General features: G+C 47.2%; 1 protein-coding gene across 5 annotated transcripts in view; it reads left to right on the plus strand.

The window, feature by feature from the left end:
* The window catches only part of ESRRB (estrogen related receptor beta), a 159,171-nt gene that overhangs the window by 112,953 nt on the left and 25,034 nt on the right, over positions 1–21,184 (plus strand). For all 5 annotated transcript variants that reach the window (XM_065595577.1, XM_065595578.1, XM_042858545.2 and 2 more), the window contains 2 exons: positions 4,832–4,948; positions 20,845–20,955. In XM_065595577.1, coding sequence (XP_065451649.1) covers positions 4,832–4,948; positions 20,845–20,955 — 228 coding nt within the window. The remainder of the gene's footprint in view (positions 1–4,831; positions 4,949–20,844; positions 20,956–21,184) is intronic.

Consider the following 21,184-nt stretch of genomic DNA (forward strand, 5'->3'; position numbering starts at 1 on the left):
TGGTACAGGGTACTGCTGTATCATTTCCAGGTTCTTTTTGTGGTGGACAACCTTGATTGGTCCTGCTTTGAGCAGGGGGTTGGACTAGATGACCTCCTGAGGTCCCTTCCAACCCTGGTATTCTATGATTCTGTGATCCAAGTGAACAAGTTTAGGAACCAAACTGGAACCCGAGATAAAAAGTAACTAAGTAAAACACTGATGGAAACTGGAATGACAGTGTCATCTGACTTGGTTACTTGTTGAATAGTACAGTTTTCTTCCCACCGAACTGTCCAAATTTTGGGAAATCTGGGAGTGTAGCCTGTATGGCTTTGTGCAGTCCTGATCATGCAGAGCTGCTAAAGTGTAGATGCAGTATTCTGCATATGAAGTGTCGCTCTTTGATTGAACAAAATAATTTGTCTGCTAAAGTAATCTCTTATATTTAGGCCATTTTGAAGCTATTTCTGATTAAAGAAAGAAAATGAGAGGAAACTTCTGTAATGTTATGAGAAACGGAATAAAGGAAGAACAAGTGTTGTGATCCGAAATGGACGTGAGACCAATCCTGATGGGAAATCCTGCTTCCCACTTCCCATGCTCTAGGGGACCGAGGAGTGGCATCATGCCACCCTAGCGAGTCTATGGCAGAGCGAGGAACTGAACCAAAGAGTCCTGCTCTAATCACTAAACAACACTGCCTCTCCTGCCTTTTTAGTTTCATAAGTAATTTATGATGTAAATAATGTGCAGATCTGTTTGGATCAGAGGTAAATACTGTTCTAAAGTGAGGAAAGCCCCTGTAATGAGAGACTCTTCAGAACACAGTTTCTTGGGAGCTTAGGTTAACCCATCTTCTACTCTTCCCTTCTGGCTCATATAATATTAAACACACACGGGGCGCACACACTCACCACGAATTCAAACACATGCAGATACAGACTCACATGCAGGAACAAACACGCACCCCTGCAGCTGCTCATTGACACGCACAGCCTCCTCCGCTGGCTGTCGCAGAGAATCAAGTTCTTTTAGCCTTCCCCAGAGCACCCAGTCTGTGGTGACTGAGCTGGCAGCGTGACCGCAAGCCAGCGGGAGGCTGCCGGAATTCCGATGAGTTAATCTCATCACTTTATCACAGGGCACTTACAGAAATTACAAGCCAGCGTGAGCAGCTCAGTTATGCTGGCAGCCAGCCGCAGGACCCATAAAAGAAATTGAGAGGAAAAAAAAAAAGTCCAAGAACTTTGCTAAAGTTTTGAAGACAGTAGCTTTTCTTGGATGAGTTTTGCTTGGCTAACGCTGACTGTGTCTTTCTCTCCTCTGTGGTGTCCTCCTCGCTTCCCCCCAAAATGAAGAGCCATTTTAGGCAAAGGTATCTTCCCTGCACTTTGTCCTGTTTACAGCAGAGAACACATTTGGGCCAAGTGACATCTGGTGTAATTCCACAGAAGTAAATGGAGTTTTACACTGGGGTGAACTGGCATGAAGGAGACATATTGAGTCTGATTCTCCAGGGGCTTGCATGCTTGCACCTGTGCAAAGTGGATATAAAATGCTGTCCTGGCTTAATACTTTGCACTGGTGTAAATTATGATGCAAGGTGTGCGGCAGGGAAGAAAGGGGCACAGAAGCATGGATAGAATTAAAAGAGAAGCCAGGAAATGAAGGATCCGCTATGCAAGGGACTACTGCATTCCCATCCTTAAGGGTCGGTCTGAGAGATGAGCACCCTCCTTTCACCCTGCGGTGGCTGTTGTACTGACTGTGGGGAGCCACTGGCTCTTGCATACAGACTGTACATTTACAAACTAGTAGTACTCCCTCTGACAGTGTCAGAGCTTTCTCGGGGTATCTTCATGGGACAGTCCCAGTTTCTTATATGATAATTGGCTCCTCAAATTGGGGGTGATGTGAAGCGGTGGAACCTTTGCCTTAACCTTTGCCTCAATCTATCTGTGATGACCTTGAGCTGCAATGTGATGAGCCCTGGCCTTCCACTGATGCAAAGTTTTGATGTAAGGACTCACAAACTTCATAGCAGCATAGTGCAGTGTTGCTGCCTCCTGAGGTGACTGCTGAAATCCTATAACACTATGGTGCTGTGGGCCTTTTAGCAGGAGGTGGGGCCTCATTTGGGAGGGCTGGGGTTTTGCTTGTGAAAGAGAGGCTTGGAAACAGGAAGACAGGAAACCCCCTGAAAGAATGAATCTGCCACGTTCTTCTCCTTTGGGGTGTTACTGCTCCATCTCCTCACACGTGGGACACAGCGGCTGTGCAGCCCTGAGGGCAGGGACTCTGCACTCTCCGGTCTGTGGCTTACTGGATGTACAGGAAAAGAAGTGGGAGTTCATTTATTACCTTGGGACCAAGCCTGAATCTCAATTTCCAGCTTTCAGAGATTTGATACTTAGCTGGCTATTGAAATTCAGGTGCTGTACAATGCTGAGGTATAGACTGAATGGAAGTGGCTTGTGCAGCTCTCTCCATTTCCGCACAGTGTCTGTGTCTCGGATCCAACTGTGTGATGGCAGTGCCGCGAACACGCAGATGGGCGATGGCTGAGAATTTAACAGTGATGCTGGAGATCACTGTCAGGGTGCAGGGCTTACAAGACAAGAATCTGAAGGTGAAAGCTCTACATACTGCATGCAGACATCAAGTCTTTGTACCTTTGGGGCTTACAGTGCTCCTGGCCCCATGTCACCAGTGTGGGGCTGAAATTCTCCCACATAACATTGTGAGATAAACAGCTGGTGAATCCTTCAGTTTGAATTTCCCTTCTGTGCCCATTTTTAGCCCTCTTCAACTCAGATTTTCAATGGGCTTTACATGAGGTTGGTTTAACTAAACTTCACCCCTCACCCCAGACCCATACAATAGGTGGGTATTAGAGCATCCCCACTATACAGAGGGGTGAAGGGACTTGTCGAAGATCACACACGTCCACTGCAAAACCAGAAACAGAACCCAGGAGTCCTAACTCCCAGACTTCTGCTCCAACCCCACTAAATCAAACTCTCCCTCCCTGATGTGGTTCTAGAATCCAGGAGTCCTGACTCCCTCTCCCCTCTGCTCTAACACTAAATGAGTACTCCTTCCCAGGGCTACCAATGGAACCCAGGAGTCCTAAATCTCAATTTCCACTCTAGCCCACCAGAACAAACTCCCCCCACAAAACTGAGTATAGAATCTGGGAGTCCTGATGCAAAGCTGCCTGCCTTCCTTAAATACATTATTGTTGTTGATGTATCACTATCAAGATTGCTTAGATTTCCAACCCCCTCTCTTCACCCCTTATACTGAACAATGCTGACCAGAAGTATCTTCTGAAGAATGGTTGGCAGGAGGTGAGACAGCCCCATTTGTTACTGTCTTTAACAGTAGGGTTAAAAAAATTGTTCTGCGATGCTGTGACCTGGCATTACGACACTTACATCCTCATGTCAGGTCATTGTACCCGCGTCTGAGGTTGTGTTCTTGCTTCATGATAGTGTGCTATGTGGCCAGAAATAAAATTGGGATGCTTTCTTTGCCCTTGGGTCTTGCAAGTGGTGAACCAGACCCCTGGCAGCTGGAGGGGGAGGTGACCTAAAAGAGGACCGTGAGAGGTGCACCTGGAAACACGGGGGCTCTGTGTGCTGAGCTCAGGGGCTAGAGGTAGGAACAGATGGGGTCAATATCCCTTAAATGCAGTAGGAAGTCTCCATCCCTCTTTGGAGCAGAGTCCTCAGGAGAGGTCCCTGTTTATAACAAAACCAGGTTCTGTTTTCATTAAGAAACCAGAGTCTTTGGCCAGGTTTGCTGAGGGCCATGCACCTTTTGCCAAGTCCAGTGTCCAAGTTTCAGGAGATATGCATTCAGTTTATAGTTTCCAGGGGAAAACATTGGAAATGTTTCTCCTTGTGATTTTGACCAAAACCAGGAAAAAAATCAGTATTTTTGGATGAATTTGACTTTGTGTTTGGGGTTCATTTGAACTCCAAATAAATTCAAAGACAAGATCAGAAGACATCAGTGGCACATCAAGTGAAACCAGAAAGGTTTGCATTATCCTTCCGTTAACCAAACCCGGGGTATTCCACAGGAATGTCCTACTCCAGACCGAGCAACTTCCCTGCCCCTGCTATCTCATTGTAATGTGCCAGATCATAAGCCCTTAGAGTCAGAGTGTGTGAGACAGTGAAGAAAAAAGTCCCTTCTCCAGCTCCCTGCTCCCCAGAAACAAAAGGTGGGAAAGATCAGCAAGAGTCCCAAAGCCCTGAAGGAAACACAATAATCACAATGAGCAGGGGGTTGGACTAGGTGACCTCCTGCGGTCCCTTCCAACCCTGATATTCTATGATTCTATGATCACAGGAAAGGCTGAGACTAGGGCAGCAAATGGAACACTCCCCATGGGTTGGCTTCTGGGGACACGTTATAACAGTAAGGGATATGTGCCAATAATAATGCCAGGTGCATTGATTAGACTGGTAAGCAGTGCATCTCAGAGATGCTACATGGCTGAAGGCTCAGCACCCCCCCAGCTGGGCTTCTACTCTAATTCCACCTGCAAGTATGGCTTTTTATTTAAAGTTTTCATTTTGCTTTTCTAACAAAGGAGCCCAGTCTGTGTGGTTACCCCAAACATTTTCACAGATGGAGTCGTCATCAACCAGTCACAGTCCCATAGTGTGTGAGTGAATGAATGAATGAATGAATGGACAGCACCCATGTGGGTGGTGCAGGGGGCATAATGGGTATTATCCAGTGCAGGCAGGAGGCATTGTAATCTGGCCATGATAGTGAATCCTGCTGTTAGAGGGAACAAGGCCTCTTGAGTGACCTTCTCTGCGTTTGATTGCAGGGAACATTGAATACAGCTGCCCAGCCACCAATGAGTGTGAGATCACGAAACGGAGGCGCAAGTCCTGTCAGGCCTGTCGCTTCATGAAATGCCTCAAAGTGGGGATGCTGAAAGAAGGTAAGAGAACGGGTACTGGGGTCTCGGGACCTCTCACTGCCTCTGAACCTGGGCCAGGCCTCGTAGCAGCCTCCAGACTGACTGCACGGGGGCCTCCCTGGCTTTCCCAAGGTGCAGCCATTACAAAGAACTCAGGAAGGACAACAATCTGTTTCTGCTAAGTGGGAAGATGTGGCTCTTTGAGGACTTGTTTCAGGGCATGTCTACGCTTACCTCAGGAGCGATCGATCCAGCGGGGGTCGATACATCGTGTCTAGTGAAGACGCGATAAATGGACCGCCGAGCGCTCTCCCGTTGAGTCTGGTACTCCACTGGAGTGAGAGGCGCAGGCGGAGTTCATGGGGGAGCGTCAGCAGTTGGCCTGCCACGGTGAAGACACCCTGGTAAGTAGATCTAAGTACATAACTTAGATCGACACCCCACCACCACCACCCACCCCCGCCCCAGTGTAGACCAGGCCTCGGTCTCCAAAGGGCAGGGTCCTTATGTTATATTTTGTATGGAGCTGCAAATCTGACAATCAGTGAGAACCTGACCCATGATAGTGTACATTCCCCTTTCTAAAAGAACCTCAGATGGGGGCATATCCCTCCCTCCTCCGGTGACTCGGCTGAGTAACTGTACTAATACCTGTACAACTGGAGGGAAGAGTGAATTATTGCTGTTAATAATGAACAGGTTGGGTTGTTTGTAGGAGAGGGTGCAGTTGGCATGAAGACCTGTCACAGAGTGCAGGGAGGGTCTGACAGCTATTCCATCCTGAGGGGAGGCTTTAAGAAAGTGGTGGGGAAGAGACCTTTGTCCCTGAGCAGGTGGGTCCCTCTCCCCCACATGCTCAGCCTGTCTCTCCTCTCTCAGCCTATTGATCTGCGCAGTGTTCTCTGAGCAGCACTTGGCTTCTTTCTTGTGGTGCGCTTTTCCCTCATCCTTGTCTGTTCAAGGTGAGCCACTGGGAATTCAGTGGCAATTAAACACATTCTTATGGATTGACTTTAAAGCTTCATTTCCCCAAGTTCCCTCTGGGAGAGGAAGGGAGGAGAGGCACTGCTTGTAACTCTCTGCATTGCTGTACCTGACAAAGCACAGCGGCTTCAGCCTATCCCCAGTGAACAACAGCCGGCAGTCGTCTGTGCAGGTCCAGCACGCTTGAGCCAAGGATGCCAGCACTTCACACTGCTCACTTCCAGCCACACCATCTTATGAGCCAGTGATGAATTGTAAGCTCTTGCCAGGAGGGTGTGTTGCTTTGTTGTAGGGTGCTGCTGCTCATCTCTTGGGAGACAGGCTGATGGCAGCCAGTGCTGTTAGGAATGTAGATTAGATTTTAAACCCTTGCCTGTTCTTTGATGGATGTGTAATGTCTGGGGCTAGATGTCTTCCTACCATAGCTCTCCAGTGACTGACTTTGTGAGGGTGTGACCAGTGTACTGTCTGACCCTCCATGGCCTTGCCTTAGAAAGTGATGCAGTCTGAAGGATACATCAGTCTGTTTCTAAGAGGGATGCACCTACTTTTGGGGTAGGGGTTGACCCCCTTGATACCTGGTCCTCTGCATTCAGTATTGCAGAGAATGAAGTATCCTCTTGTGCTATTTCATGTTATTGACACTTATTTGCTGTCGTGCCTTATACTACCAAACAGCTTTAGTGGCAGAGTTCCTTACTGTTGTTCTTATAGGGACTGGCACTGCATCATGAAAATCAATGGGAGTTTTGCTACTGACATCAGTGGATCTATGACTGGACCTGTAATATTTTAGATATGTAATATAAAGGTAGCTCAACTGTATTATAATATATGTGCATATAATAATCTACACCAGGGAGGAGGCGACTGGTTGAGTGATCTGAAAACAGATCTGGTATCCAGGATTCCTGGTTTCTACTCCTGGTTTTGACACAGACTTGCTGGGAGAGTTAAGGCATGCTTTTCCACTCAGTTCTTCAGTTTCCCCATCTGTAAAATAAGGATCATACTGACTTGGTTTGCAGGGGGATTCTGTGGATTGATTAGTTAACTTACGTAAAGTCCTGTGGAAATACAATGTATTATTATATAGAATTCAATCAATACACATTTTTAAAAGCAAAATCCAAAAAGAGAGAAAAATGGTTTTATGGTACGTGACCTCCACAGAGTCAGGAGTTTCTGGAAAGAGGAAATCCATAATTGTTTGACTTTCTGCTCAAAAATGCAGAATTGACAGAGGATTTAGATTATAAAAGGTTCATTGGTCTTTCCGATCTCTGATTTCCGTGATTCTATTAGATCATCCACTCCATCTCCCAGCCAGTGCAGGATTGTTTCCTTCTGTACATTTTCTAGTGCTTTGTCCAGTCTAGTTTTTCAAGTCCCAAGTAGCAGGGTTTCCCTGGAGAGATTGCTCTGATTTCTTGAAGAGCTCACTGTGAAGAAGTGTATCTGGATACTCACACTAAGTTTCCTTCCTTTTAATGATTTCATCTAATTATTCCTAGTTCTCCCCACTCCCTTATATCACACCAAGTAATGCCCCCTCTCTCTTCTTGGTGTTTACCCCTTTCAAAAGATTGTTAACACATTTCTCCCCCCCTGCTGCCAGGAAACGAGGTGGGCACTAGAGACTGCAGATAGTCTAATGGTTAAAGCAAAAGGCCAGGGAGTCAGGACCCTGGTTCTAGTCTCCAATGGCCGTGGGCCTATTATTTGGTTCAGTGTAAAGACACTGACCATTCTCACTGGAGAGGTGGGAGACTGCATTGGTTAATATTTAGATCAGGTGCTTTGAGATATTTGAGCAGCAGGTTCTATAGAGGGGGAAAGTATTATTTGTAATGAATTGTATTACATATTTATACCTTCCTGCCTGCTCAGCACTTGGGTTAAGCCAGAGGGGATGTCTGGGGACAATATGTAGAGGTGACATGAAGAAAGCTGGTAATAATTCTGAGTCTGCTTCTGTTGGGATCCATGGCATGATTTGCATTGGAGCAGGCTCAGACCACAGTTGGTATGTGTGGGCATGAGCAGGAGTACACATGCTCCCCCCGTATCAGGTGAAGATGGAATGATCCAGTAGGATGCATTGATATGACAGTGCCCCTTTAAGACACAGCAAGACTATCCCTGGGATGAGCACAGCAGTGTGGGTTTGTTATGGCAGAAAGTGAATGAGAAACAGGCAGGAAGGGAGTTGAGTGAGAGATCAATAGGTTTCTCAGATATCCCCAGGCCACTTTCTTTAAGAGAGCCTTGATCAATGGGCTGCAACCAGGGAGTTGCACAGGCACCGGAGCTTTGACATCTCAAGTTCTCCCAGCGTGATGCGGCAGAGCATGGGAGACTTGCTAGGGAGAATACAACCTGGGCAGAACATGGTGCAGAAAGCTCTCTGTGCAGAGCACATCTGGCTCCTATACCTAAAGCATTTGCTTTTTATGGCTTTCTTGCCTGTGAATCTCACTCTTTCCATCTAGAGCTTACCCCAGTTAGTACTAATTGGCCCTCTTGTTGGCAGTCTCAGTAGAGAAGCCAAGGCTGCGTGGACCTGAAATTCTACCTAACTGCCAGAGCTGGTGCCTCTAGAGAAAGGCATGTAACCTGGGAAATCTGTGCTACTTGTGCCGTACTGTTCGGTGTTCCTACCTGAATGACATCAGGGGACAGTGGTTGAGAACCGTTCACCATCTCCATCCTGCACCCCTGTGCAGGGCCGGGCACAATCCTGGTCCATCTGTTCCTACTGTGCAAAGACTGGGGAATCTAGAGCAAACTGGTACAGATTCCGGTGTACCCCACGCACAGGACAGTGGAACTGGGCCTGTAAAGGGAGAACATATGCTGCTGCTTGCAAAAGTGGGGGGATGTTCAGGACTGTGCGCCCCCACCAGCATTGTCTATCTCAGACACGCAATCGCTGGAATGTAACTCCTCCTTATCCCACTCCAACACAGGCAGTGGTTACAGCACAGTCTTGCCCTAAGTGCTTATACTTTGCTACCTTCTGATCATGGATTTGTGGATCTCTGGAGTGCTGCAGATGTGACTCTTCTAATCCCTGTCTGTGCCGTATCAGCTATGGGGAGAATAAGCCTTTGCTACTCATCCCTCAGTCAGCTGTTGTGTTTCTCTTTTCTAATAGTTTTTCAGTCATGCTCACAGTTTCTTTGTCTAAAAGTGGAGGAGAGGGATGTAATTTCAGACAATGTTCATGTAAATGGGTTCAGAGAAAGGGGGATTGGTTCCAGATGGAAGCTGATTGGATAAGATCTCCCAGCCCAACTTCTCCATCTTTCTGATACTGCACTGAGGTCATAATCCTATGTTTGTTACCTCATAGGGTATGGAAATGACTGCGGTGTCAGTTTTCCCTGAAGGAGCCAACAGGAGAAGAGGGTGCCAATCCTTTGTTTAAACATAAATAGCGCGAGCAGCTATGAGACATGGGAAGGGGGATGATGTATGGCCAGTGAGAAGCAGCTGGATGTTAAGTTCCCCCTGGGAAAATCCCTTGTTGAGGGGAAAGGGAGTGGGAGGAAGCCTGTTCGCTGGGATCACTGGAAGCCTCAACCACAGACAAGTGAGCAAAGCGAAGAAGGAGAGGCGCTAGATGTTGCCAGAAGTATTGAGGGCACAACAAAGACACCCTGCAGCCCCACACTAGGCGAGCTCACGGCAGCTTTTTGAGCAGAGTGGCCCTAGGAGTTCTCTGACACAAGCCTTTCCTTCCTCCTTGTGTGGGCATTCAGCCCTTTGTGATATCCTGCTGAGACCTTTCCCCGCAGGGAATCCTTGCATAAACAGCAGGTGGCTGCCACTGCTCACAGTTTTGTGTTGGTGCCTCTTATTCCCATTGCAGCTTGGCACACTCCTGGCAGGCTACCAAGGCTCAGCCCAGTCAGTCACTTTTCACTTTGAAAGAGAAACTGTTTAATCTTCCAAAGGCTCCGTCCTTTCAGTGCCTGCTCCCTCGATGCTGCTTTTAGCTCCACTGCATTTCTGCAGCAGCATTTCACACATCTAATAGGAGCCAGAGCAACTCTGAAGGGAAAAATGCTCTGAAGTCAGGAGTGCCAGATCCCCTCACAAAGCACATGGGTGGGGTGGGGGAAAGAGGAGGGGTCACCAAAAGTGCACAGCCCTCTAATAATCCTGCCATGCTTTGCTGGCTGGCCGGCTGGCCATGGAGAGCACATCCTGCATTCTTGCTGTTTTCTTTCTCAACTGAAGCAGTAAGAATGTGTTTTATGTTGCTAAGACTTAGCCATCTCCTGCTCCCTGAAAGCAGTGTGCTGAGACTCATCTCTTTGGAGTCCCCGCTCGCTGTAAGGACGGGGAGCAAGTCTTTGAAATAAGCTAGTGGCCTCCATCCAGTTCCTCGGGGACTGGTAAAAACTGTCATTACAGTTGGTACTAACTGGCTCTTACACTGGCACTCTCAGCAAAGAAGCCAAATATTGATTGAGCGATGGAGCCAGGAACCCCTCGCACTCTAGAAATGGTCCCGGAAGACCACGGGTGGGGATTAGCACTAACACTGCTCATGCTGTACCCATTATTCTGTGGATAAACAGAGGTGCTTTGCTCTCAGCAGATGTTAATTACACACATTTTGCCAGCCTCAAATTTGCTAAAAACGCAGCTTCTAAAGGACTGAGAGTAAGTTACTCAGGAGGGGCAGTTTCTGAAGCTGGTAGTTCAGGAAAAATGATTCCATAAAAGGATCTGAAATCTGTTCAAACTAAACCTGGTACTCTGGGGAATTGCAGATTGGTACTAGGATGAGGTTTGTCAGATGCCCCTTCTGATCTGGTGACTCCATGGCCACTGCAGGAACCTGTATGCTGTCTCACCTGGCAGGTATAGTATGAGGGAAACTTCCCCCTCAGGCAAAGGAGCGTTCAGCTGTTGCATAAAGCAGACAACAACTTTAGTCTCCCAGATTTTCCAGCATTTTACCCATAAGAACTAGAGTAATAAAGGCAGGAATGGGAACTTCCATCCTAGGGCAAGAGCTGTTGCTCTGTAAAGATTCTCCATACTTAGAATGTCTGGGAAGGGAAGTGTTCTTCTTGCAATGCTATTGGTGCAGGAAAGTATCAGGATTCTGAGGACTCCCCCAATGACTGTGCAACTTGTGTTTCTCTGTGAGATGGGATGTGGTGAGACCGACGAATGCAAAGAAGGTTCTTTTCATAGAGGAAAGAAGAGGCTGGGCCTTCAGGAGCAGAAGAGGGACTCTCATCAACAATAAGAGACTCCCACAAGACACTTTGACTTGGCAGAAATGGGATATGATTTATTTTCCTCTCTACAGATTCCATTCTCCCAAGAACTGGAACTTCCATGGTACAGAAATCCCAGGTATTGAGATTCCAGAATGAGCCTTTCCTTTGCTACCTTTTGCTGCTTGTCACACTCGTGCATTTCCAAAGGACATGACAAAAAATGTTAAAATTCAACAGTACGTCCAAATTCTTTCTATTGGAGATCTCACAAGCTCTTGGACTCCTATCTGCCTAATCTAATCTCTTTCTTGTGCACTCATCACCAGAGTACCTGAGTACCACCATTGTGGGGCCAGGTAATGAAATAAAATATGAATGGGAAGAAAACAATGACCACAGAATTGACCCAACTATCCTTTCTGTTAACTGTGTATCTTCCCAACACATTTCCAACTGCCATGGGAATGGTCTCAGTCCTAGGACCTTCCAACCTTATACCAACTCAATCTTTTTGCTCTCCAAGCCTCTGCATGTCAGTGTATTTAGGAAGTGGTCACTGTTCACTTCTAGTGATGAGAAGACCTGAGATTCCACAGATAGGGAAATCAAACTCATCTCTCACCCGAAACAACTGTCCCTTGCAACCTGACCACCTTTCTGTGAACCCAGTCTGTGAGCTGTGAAGTCCTGTAGACAATGGCACTTTACTCAGGTTTAGCCTCCATTTTGCTGTTCCCGCCCCAACCAGCTGCATGGAATGGCAGGTGCCCCACAGTGTTTGTAACAGAAATGAACTCACTTCTCACCCGTGGCCAACCCACATCTCTCATGATGTGAATAGAATATGGTGGTCCTGTAACTAAAGAGGAGATAGCAGGCATCAATGATCTCAATCCACTTCCATTTAATAACCCTGGGTTCATCCTGCACAAAGCCCCAGAAAGCTGGATAAACAGTAACGCTCGCTTTCAGCAGAGTAACCAAATCTGGGGTGTCTCTTTTCTGTTTAAGTTTCAGCATCTCTCAGTAGAGCAAAGTGTTTCCAGAAACCTCCCTCCTCCACCTCCTGCTCCCATCCTTGTTTTCAGACCATGTGTTTCCTAAATGATATTTGATTTCAGTGAAAGCTCAGCTGGAATCCATGCAGCATGCTTGGTCTGTCTCGGTGCTTCCTGGGAAGGATGAGGACTCCTCTGGGAATTCTGGGTAATTGGGTTAGTGGCCAGCTCATGTCAGGAAATTAAAAGGCAGCCCCGATCAGGTTGCTGCTGCATGGGATTTAATGGTTTTGTATTTATAGAGTATTCTGCCTCTAGCCCGTGCCAGAAATATCACTTTTCTAAGCATCCAAATGAAGAAAGAGACTGAAAAACAATTTTTCTTTCTCTAAAATACCCCTGTGCTTAAAAACAAACAAACTCCATGCCCTTTAGAGCAGGAGCCCTGGCCAGTAACACTTTGATGTCTGTGTCACCCACACCCTGACTACCTACCATTGAAGGAATTTAGATTTTATATACTGGAGCCACACCATTGGTCCATCTAGTCTGGTATGTCAGCTTCCTGCCATAACAGATCAGACTATTGGCCTAGCTAGTCCAATCTCCTGCCTCTTGGCATACTTGAACACATTATTAGGTTACCTGGTCCGGTTTCCCCCACTCTGTGTGGATCATTGAGCTGTCTAGTTTGGTATCTAGTCTGCTGCCATAGTGAACTGGACCACTGCACCAGCAAACCTGGTGTCCTGCTTCCATTAGTGGCATATAGCTCTTGTTTCAGAAAAAGAGCTTCATGTCTGCACCAGGCACTCCGCAAATGACATTTATTTTAGGGGCCTTTGGAGAGCTTAATAGATCTGACTTCCATTCCCCCCCCCTCCATCTGCTCTTCCCACATCAGGATTCTATTCAGTACTTCCACAAAATGGATATTGGGAAAGGATTCAGAGTAGCAGCCGTGTTAGTCTGTATCCGCAAAAAGAAGAACAGGAGTACTTGTGGCACCTTAGAGACTAACAAATTTATTAGAGCATAAGCTTTCGTGGACTACAGCCCACTTCTTCGGATGCATCCGAAGAAGTGGGCTGTAGTCCACGAAAGCTTATGCTCTAATAAATTTGTTAGTCTCTAAGGTGCCACAAGTACTCCTGTTCTTCTTTTATTGGGAAAGGAGACATCTGACATGCTGGTGAAGGTCCCAGCTCTGCAGAGATGTCCAGACCCATATAGCTACATGCTGTTAGCCAACTAAAACCCTTTTATGCAAGCAAGACTGCGCTCCAAGCAGGGGTGGAATTATGCTAGATAGCTGCTCTTCTGAGCCAGTTAAAGGCACTTGGGTAAAATTTTCAAAAGTGCCTACTAGGTTCCATTTTCAAAGGTGGCAGACACTCAGCAGCCTAAGGCCCAGATCCTTAAAGGTACTCCAGTGCCTAAGTCCACCATTACCTGCCACTGACATTTTCAAAGCTGCTGCCAAACCCGTCTGAGTCCCCAGGCACCTAAGTTTCCACCAGTCAACATTTGCCTAAATGCCAAATCCATCCCAGTGGCTAACGAGCTGCTTGGAGCCTTAGCTCAAGCCAAAGCCCCAGTGGCCCCATACCTAGATTCTCAAACTCAGGGGAATGCCTATCTTGCCAGCAGGGTCTGATCCCATGGGCATGTACAGAGCATGCCTAACACCTGTCACCTGCTAGCCACCACATCAGGAGGGCCAGAGGCAGGCCAGGGGCAGCTGGGGGTACAGGCAAATGCAGGGCGAGCACCAGAAAGGTATTGAGTGTGAGCAAGAGAGAGAGAAAGCGAGAGATATTTTCAGCTGGTAGGGTATGGGGTACCTAAGCTGCTGACTTGGTGTAGGTACTTACCTTCAGGAGTGGGGCTTGCAGCTGAGGATCCCAAGAGGCAGGAGGCCTATCAGCCAGGCACACCAGCTCAGCCACTTAGGAGCCTAAACTTCTCTCTTTTCCCCACCCGCTCTCCTTGGCATTTTACTCCTGGCTAGCTTAGGCAGCCCCCCACTCAGGTGGCTGACTTCTGAAAAGCCCTTCCTTAGGCACCTAAATCTCCCCAGGAATTGTATGGGGAGCCTGGGCACCTAGCTCAGGGCTGAAAATTCCACCTAGAGGTTAGGCAGTGCAGTGCTGAGTGGAGCAATCACTAAGTACTTTAAGGATCTGGGCCAAACTCACTTTTGAAAATGGGACTTAGGCTCCTAAATCATTTGGACCCTGCTGAAAAAATTATCCTTGATCTTTAGTGTCGTTCCTCCCAATATACCTGAGCTGTGTGCTATTACCTCCTCGCCTGAGGCATGCATTGCTTTCCTCCGTGGAGTTGCCCTGAGGCATGCATTATCTAGCAGAACCACACACTTTATGAGTAGCGTTTATAGCACAGTAGCACTCAGAGGTTCCAGCCATGATCAGGGCTCTGTTGTACTAGGTGCTATGAAAAACCTGGAAAGATTCCCTGACCCGATGTGCTTACAATCGAAGAATGCAGATGCCATACAAAGGGTGGAGAGGAGAGGGTTGCAACCAAATACAGATTGTATAGACATGGATATATTCACACACACACAATATATATATATATATATATAGAGAGAGAGAGAGAGAGAGCATGCATAAAGGGCAGCGAGGAATAAGCCACAGAGATGTCTGGGTGAGAAGCTGACAACTATACAGCCGAAACTGGCATCAGTGTAAGATGTAAGGTGTAAGATGACACCGCAAGGTGCCTGGTTATACTTGATACTGCATGCACCAGGGCAATGATGTACAGCAGATTATGTGCTTATGTCATGTACTGCAAGCCTAGGAGGCGACACTGTCATGTGGTGTTGCTCCTAGGCATGTGATATCGATTGTACCTGTGCATCTTTTCATGTATTGCTGCCCTAAGCGGTGCAGCATTTGGCCTAAACGTGCACCCCACAGAGTGCTATTATTGACATTTGAACAAAAACATGGAAAGAAAACTATTGTAGGGAACCAACTGCTCTTTCAGCATGATGGGACTGGGCCAAGCTCACCCTCCAAGACCCTTCACTGCCTGCAGTGTCCTGTCATAGTCAGTGCAGTCTAGTCACTCTGTATTACTTTACAAAGGAAACTTTCACTTACCAACCTGCCTCTAATTTGATTTTGGTGGCTGGTGACCAATAAATACAGAGAACCAAAATGAGCTCTGTTATGCTGGTGCAACCTCCCTGAGTCCAGGCAGCCTTTCCCCAGCACACCTGGGTGGCAGCAGAGAATTCCTACCCAGTTGGCAGGTGACACAACTGACGTATTCAGAGGAACAGTGAAATACAACCCACCCTGCAGTGTGGCTGGTACCTGCCCTGATCTGGCCAATGCTATGGCTCTTGGAGCAGATACTTGGCTGGTACCCCTGCACCAGGCACATTCCAGCATGGCTCTTGCCAGTGAAGGCAGGATTTCACCCTACATTAGACTGATAGAATAACAAGAAATGGCAACAGCCTGTATGGAGAGAGGTACGGAGGGGAGATGACAGAAGCCAGGGGCAGAGGTAAACTGCTCAATGAGACAATCATTTAGAGCTCAGACTGTTTGTCGTATTTTTGTTTCATGGGTGGTTGGTGGGGAAGAGATGGTTTGATTTTTTTATTTATTTATTTGTTGCCACGTGATTGTGTGAGGAAGAGGGTGCAAACAGGGGCAGGAGAGGAAGTTTGTTGAATTGAAATATATGTCGAAAATTCCTTTGAGATCTCATTGCATATGCCACTCAGCTAATCAACAGATAAGGTCAGAGGCTGGTTTGTGGTCTGGGAGATGCAAACCTGCCCAGGGAGGGGTGCAAAGACGGCCCTAGACCACCCCAGTCTTTGCTGATTTGCAACAACCAGGTGTCCCTCCGCAGTCTGAAAGCTGCTCTAGGCTATGCTAGCTGCCTTTGGCCCCGAAGAGGCCATGCCAGCAGAGAATCATTGATGGGAAGGGCTGTACCAGCCGTACACTAGGAAGATCCTCCAGGGACTGGGTAAGGCAGCTGTGCAAAGTTGCCCTAATACAGCTAAGAAGCTAGCCATAGTGTGTATCAATGTCTATAACTTTTTTTCCATGGTGCCTTCTACACCTGGAGCCTTAGAATCATAGAGGACAGAGCTAGCAGAGCCTTGTTAGATCCCATCCCATCCACCTCCCCATGGGCCAATGAAGGGTTTTTCTTGGCAGCACATTTTTTTTTACCATTGTGTCAAGTCTAATTATAATATCCTTCTTCGCCATTTTCCTACTGTCAGCGCTCTGCACCTCGACACATCCCAGTCACTTTCTCCTGTGGTTAAAGGCAAAACACAGCAAATGGTAGAAGAAAAATCACAGCATTATATCTTGGGAACAATGCTTCCCCGAGAGCTCTTCCCCTTCCCTTCAGCGTACCACTGCCAGACTACATTCCCTGCAGCTTCCATTGTCTGGGATCATTTGTTTCTGGCGATCTGTCTAATTTAGACTGCAAGCTGCTGGGGACAGGGACCTCTCCCTTATCTTCCTGCAGAGTGTAGCACACAGCTATGGCATTGTACGAATACCAGTGGTAGTGGTGCACTGGAGTAGAAGTTGTACCTGATTCCAGTTAGCCTGTGAAAGCAGGTTCTGGCCTCTGTGTCCAGGGAACAGCCATGCTGGTGGTGTGAACACTACAGCATCACTCCCTGGCCTATGCATTCCTCCTAGTGCTCCATTTAATTATGTTCTTTTCAGTCTGGGTACCAATCATCCCATCAGAGCCACTTGGCAAAACTCTGCTGTGAGCCCTTCGGGCTGGGATAGATCCCTCTGTTACTATCTGTTCAGGAGCATGTGATAGGACTCTATAGAAAGTGATGTGAGGCTAGTAATTCGACGTGACAGCTGATATTGGGCCTAGGCTGCATTTCCCACTGGCCAGGGCTCAGCTTCACAGAGCTTTTAAGAGTATTTTTAGTCCTCAGAATATAAAAGAGAAACTAAACCTGATTTCCTGTGCTGCTGCCTCTGCACACTCGGCTATTTTTACTTCCGACAGACTAGGCGTGGGTCCAGCTTTTAAAAAAACACTGGAATTATTTTACTTCCATTAAGAAAAAAAAACCCCAAAGCCTGATGTTATCAAGTCAGCGAGGGGACATCTGATCCCGAACTCGTCAGGCAGATGTCTCTCTGAGGGGGCACAGCAGAGAATTACAGGGAGCTTGAACAGATCAGCAGATTGGCTCTTGCACTGCAGAGGCTTGGCACTGGCACAGACCCCTTCACATGAGCTCCTGGAACACGAGTGGCACCAACAGGACGGTTAGAAAACTGACAGCCCTAACCAGGGCAGAATGATGGGTTGAAAAGGACCAGGCAAACACACAAGTCCAAGTCCTCCACCTTCCTTCGTCCTGGGACCCCCTTTGGGATAGGGCAGGCAGGGGAACTAATAACATACACCTCAAATCAAAGAGAGCCAGACAAACATGGCAGACACTGGTCAGAAGGGAGTCTCGTATACGTGTCAGGGCTAACGCAGATGTTCCGCTCAGAGGTGACAGGACTGGAATGTGTCACTCCCTTTGTTACAGCACAAGTAGATCTGTGGGATTGTTTACATTTTCAGCACCGAAAGCATCCATGTCAGAAGGAGCCCCTGCCCTAAAACTGGAATAGAAAAAGCTGGCTTTCCCATGCCAATGTGCCTCATGCCTGATGGGGAGGGACTCCCTCTAGGTGTGAGGAAGGAATTCGGTCTCTGTCTGTGCCTCTCTGCTGAAGCTGCCAATGTGGGGGCCAGTGAGTGCCAGGTAGTGGTGGTGATTTTGTGACCTGTCCTGCTGGGAAGTGGACTGTGGTGGCCCATGTGTGAAATTAGTTGGAAAGGCATACAGCAGCTGGAGGGTAACAAGTTTCCATTGCTCCCATCCTGGGATGGGTTGAAGGCAGCAAATCATGCATAGGTGTGTCCACTAAAGGCTTGGCTGCCTCCCACAAAGTATTTTCATACCATGTGTCACACCGTGCAATTCAACCTCAAAGGAGTTAAGCAGAGTATTTAACCATGTGATTTCGGATTGACATCCATCTGTATGTTTCCAGGCCCTGCACAGCCTGGTGTCCTGTCTCGTGTGTGCCTCTCATCTCATCTCTTTGCTCCCTTTACCCCACCTTGTTCTACTCACGCCTCACAATTTGTCTCCTTCTCCCATTCTTATCTCATCTGCCTTCTCCTGTGCTGCTCTGGGCCTGGCACTGCCTCTCTAGCCGCACTCATCCTGCTTTGGACTTGATACCACCTCTCTGTGCTGCTCCGGGTCTGGCACTGCTTCTCTCACCCCACCCACCACACTTCCACATCTCTCTTGGAAACCCATTTTAACGCCCTTCTTCATCCCACCCCGCTTCCTCGTAAGAGGCAATAACAAAATCAGACAACAAAGAAACCAAACGGAAAAGTAACAAAACCCAGGGAAGTGAAAAGTGCAAGAGAAAAGTAAGTGTGCTTGTTATCAGCTGAGCTCCCTTTCTGTGTCTGTATGGGACTGTTTAGACTGTAAGCTCTTCGGGGCAGAGTACTTCTCTTGTTACTTACCTCTCAAGTATCTTGCACGCTATACCCAGGATCAATAATAAGACACGTAACAAATGGATTGAAATGCATTTAGTTGCTTGTCACACCTACAAATGGCTCGGATTAGCAATTGGAAAATGGATGAGATGTTTCTCATGTGGGTCAGTCCATGCACTGTCTCTTTAAGGCTAATACTGCTGCTGCTGAGGCAGAACAATGGTTGTGACCTTATTTAAAGCATTTGCCTCAAGGAGTGTCACACTGGATGGGGAACAGGAAGAAAATACAGTCTCGTTCAAAATTAACAAGCCAAAGTCCTTGGAGGAACAGGTCTGTATCCACTCAGCCAGGGAAGGAGGGATGGAGAGTAAATCTCCTTGTCTCTCTCTCTTATCTCTTTTAATGCACTTAAGTCCTTTGTGTCCCTATAATCTGATTGAGGATCCCTAATACCTCTGCAACCTGTGCAGCCATTCCACCAGCCAAATGCTGAGGACGATGCGCCTGTCTGCATGTCTCCTTGGTAAAAGTAAAGTGACTCCCTCCCCGGGTTTTTTTCCCTTTTGCTTCATCAAAATGTGCAGAGAGTGCACTCTGGGGAATTGCAGATTGGTTCCCAGCTTCCTCTACTAAGCGGATAGGTGATTCTACCCTCTAATATTATATCTGCCCATCAGCACATAGAAGAAACAGGAGCTGCGAGCCTCTAGTGAGGGGGAATGAGAAGCTGTGGTTCATTCAGAAAGCCCTGCTTGGGCCAGGCAACTCAGTCATATTTGTGATGTTTGTCACTTTCACAGCCTTTTCCCCATTCTGCTGCTGACTCAACACTTCCCGGGGAGGCATATTTTCTCACTGACTGACTTCAGCCTAGCATGTGGTGGAGCCCTCATGGGGTTTCTGTCTTTTGAAATCCAAACACGTTTATCTCAATGGAGAAGTCACAGGATAGAAGCCAGGCTTGGGGTCTCCTGGCTAATACAGGACTCCGGGTTTGTACTCACACAGGTCTACCATTCTTCCTGGGTCTCCCTAGGCTCCAAATTCTGCTGCTTTCTTTTTCTCTTCTCTCCCTGGAACTTGATGGGATGTCAGAGGAGGAGCCGTCCAACCAGGCTCCCCGGTGCTGAGAAGGGAAATATGAAAGATGGGGTAAAATTTTCCAAGGTGCCCCTGTGATGTGGGAGCCAGGGCCCATTGACTTTCTGTGAGTTCAGTGGGTCTCTTCATTGGATCAGTGACCAGTTTAGATAGGGTGACCAGACAGCAAGTGTGAAAAATCCAACAAGAAAGGAATTTATTTAATAATTTGGACAACTATTCATGGTCTTATTTTTCCACTGTTCGCTCAAGTCTAGTACTGATGTAGAAGTTCAGCTGCAGTTCTTGTATTGATGCTTGATCCTGCTGTTGCTGTTTGTATAGGTATAGTGATTTCGGTGTTGTATTTGATGCTTTGTTTGCTGTTTAACTCATTGTACTTGAGGCGTTGTTGCTACAAATCTTCGCTGTCTCTCTAGTTCAGTTTTATCATTGCCTTACTGTGGTAGAGGTTGCAACGTCTTGTTTCTGTTTATATTTAGCTCTACTTTCATTATGGGTTGCCTTGCTCGACAGATCTTGGTTCTATTCATATTTCATAATCTATTTGTTATGGGCAGCTTTCCTCAAATATAGACAGTGAAAGGTCACAGAACATTTAACTTTTCATTTTTAAGAACAATCTAAAGGGTTTTTTTCATAAGCACAGGTTCAATTGACATTTCTGAGACTTCCTTTTTAAAAACATGATCATCCAGAGGGCACTGAAATCTGAAGCCCTCAATTTATCTGCCAAACAGACAATGATTCAAGAGTTGAGGTGGGCTGGGTTTTGTCTTCATTAATGTTTTCAGAAGAGGTAACTATTCCAGTGATGTCAGAGCAGGAAGCTGCCCAGCTGGCATTGTTGGGACAGCTGTGCTGGATTCAGTGGACAGGCCAGGTGGCCTGGTCAGGGAAGTTCTGCTGGGTAAGGACGAATATCCAGGCCTCCTCTCTTACAAAGCGGTAGCAGTGAAATTCCAGAATTCACTATGATACTGCTAGGGGACCATGAGTTTCTTTCCTCTCTTGCCCGCAGGGGTTCGTCTTGATCGAGTCCGCGGAGGACGCCAGAAGTACAAGAGAAGACTGGACTCTGAGAGCAGTACTTATCTGAGCTTACAGATCCCTCCTCCAGCCAAAAAGCCATGTATGTACAAGCTTCCTATTGTGTTCCTTAAGGCCAGCACACCTTCTTTTTCTATTGGTGCCATGGATGCACAAATAATGTTGTGTGGTGGTTGTCCCCTTCTGTTTCCATTACAAACCACCATTGTCAGATATTCATTTTTCCAATAAGTGTAGTGTGTGGGTGGAAGAGTGTCATCTGAGGCTGTGGCCCATTGATGATGGGATTCTATGGATCATCAGCCAGAGTT

Source organism: Chrysemys picta, chromosome 4, assembly GCF_011386835.1.
Source record: "Chrysemys picta bellii isolate R12L10 chromosome 4, ASM1138683v2, whole genome shotgun sequence".
NCBI classification, from domain to species: domain Eukaryota; kingdom Metazoa; phylum Chordata; order Testudines; family Emydidae; genus Chrysemys; species Chrysemys picta.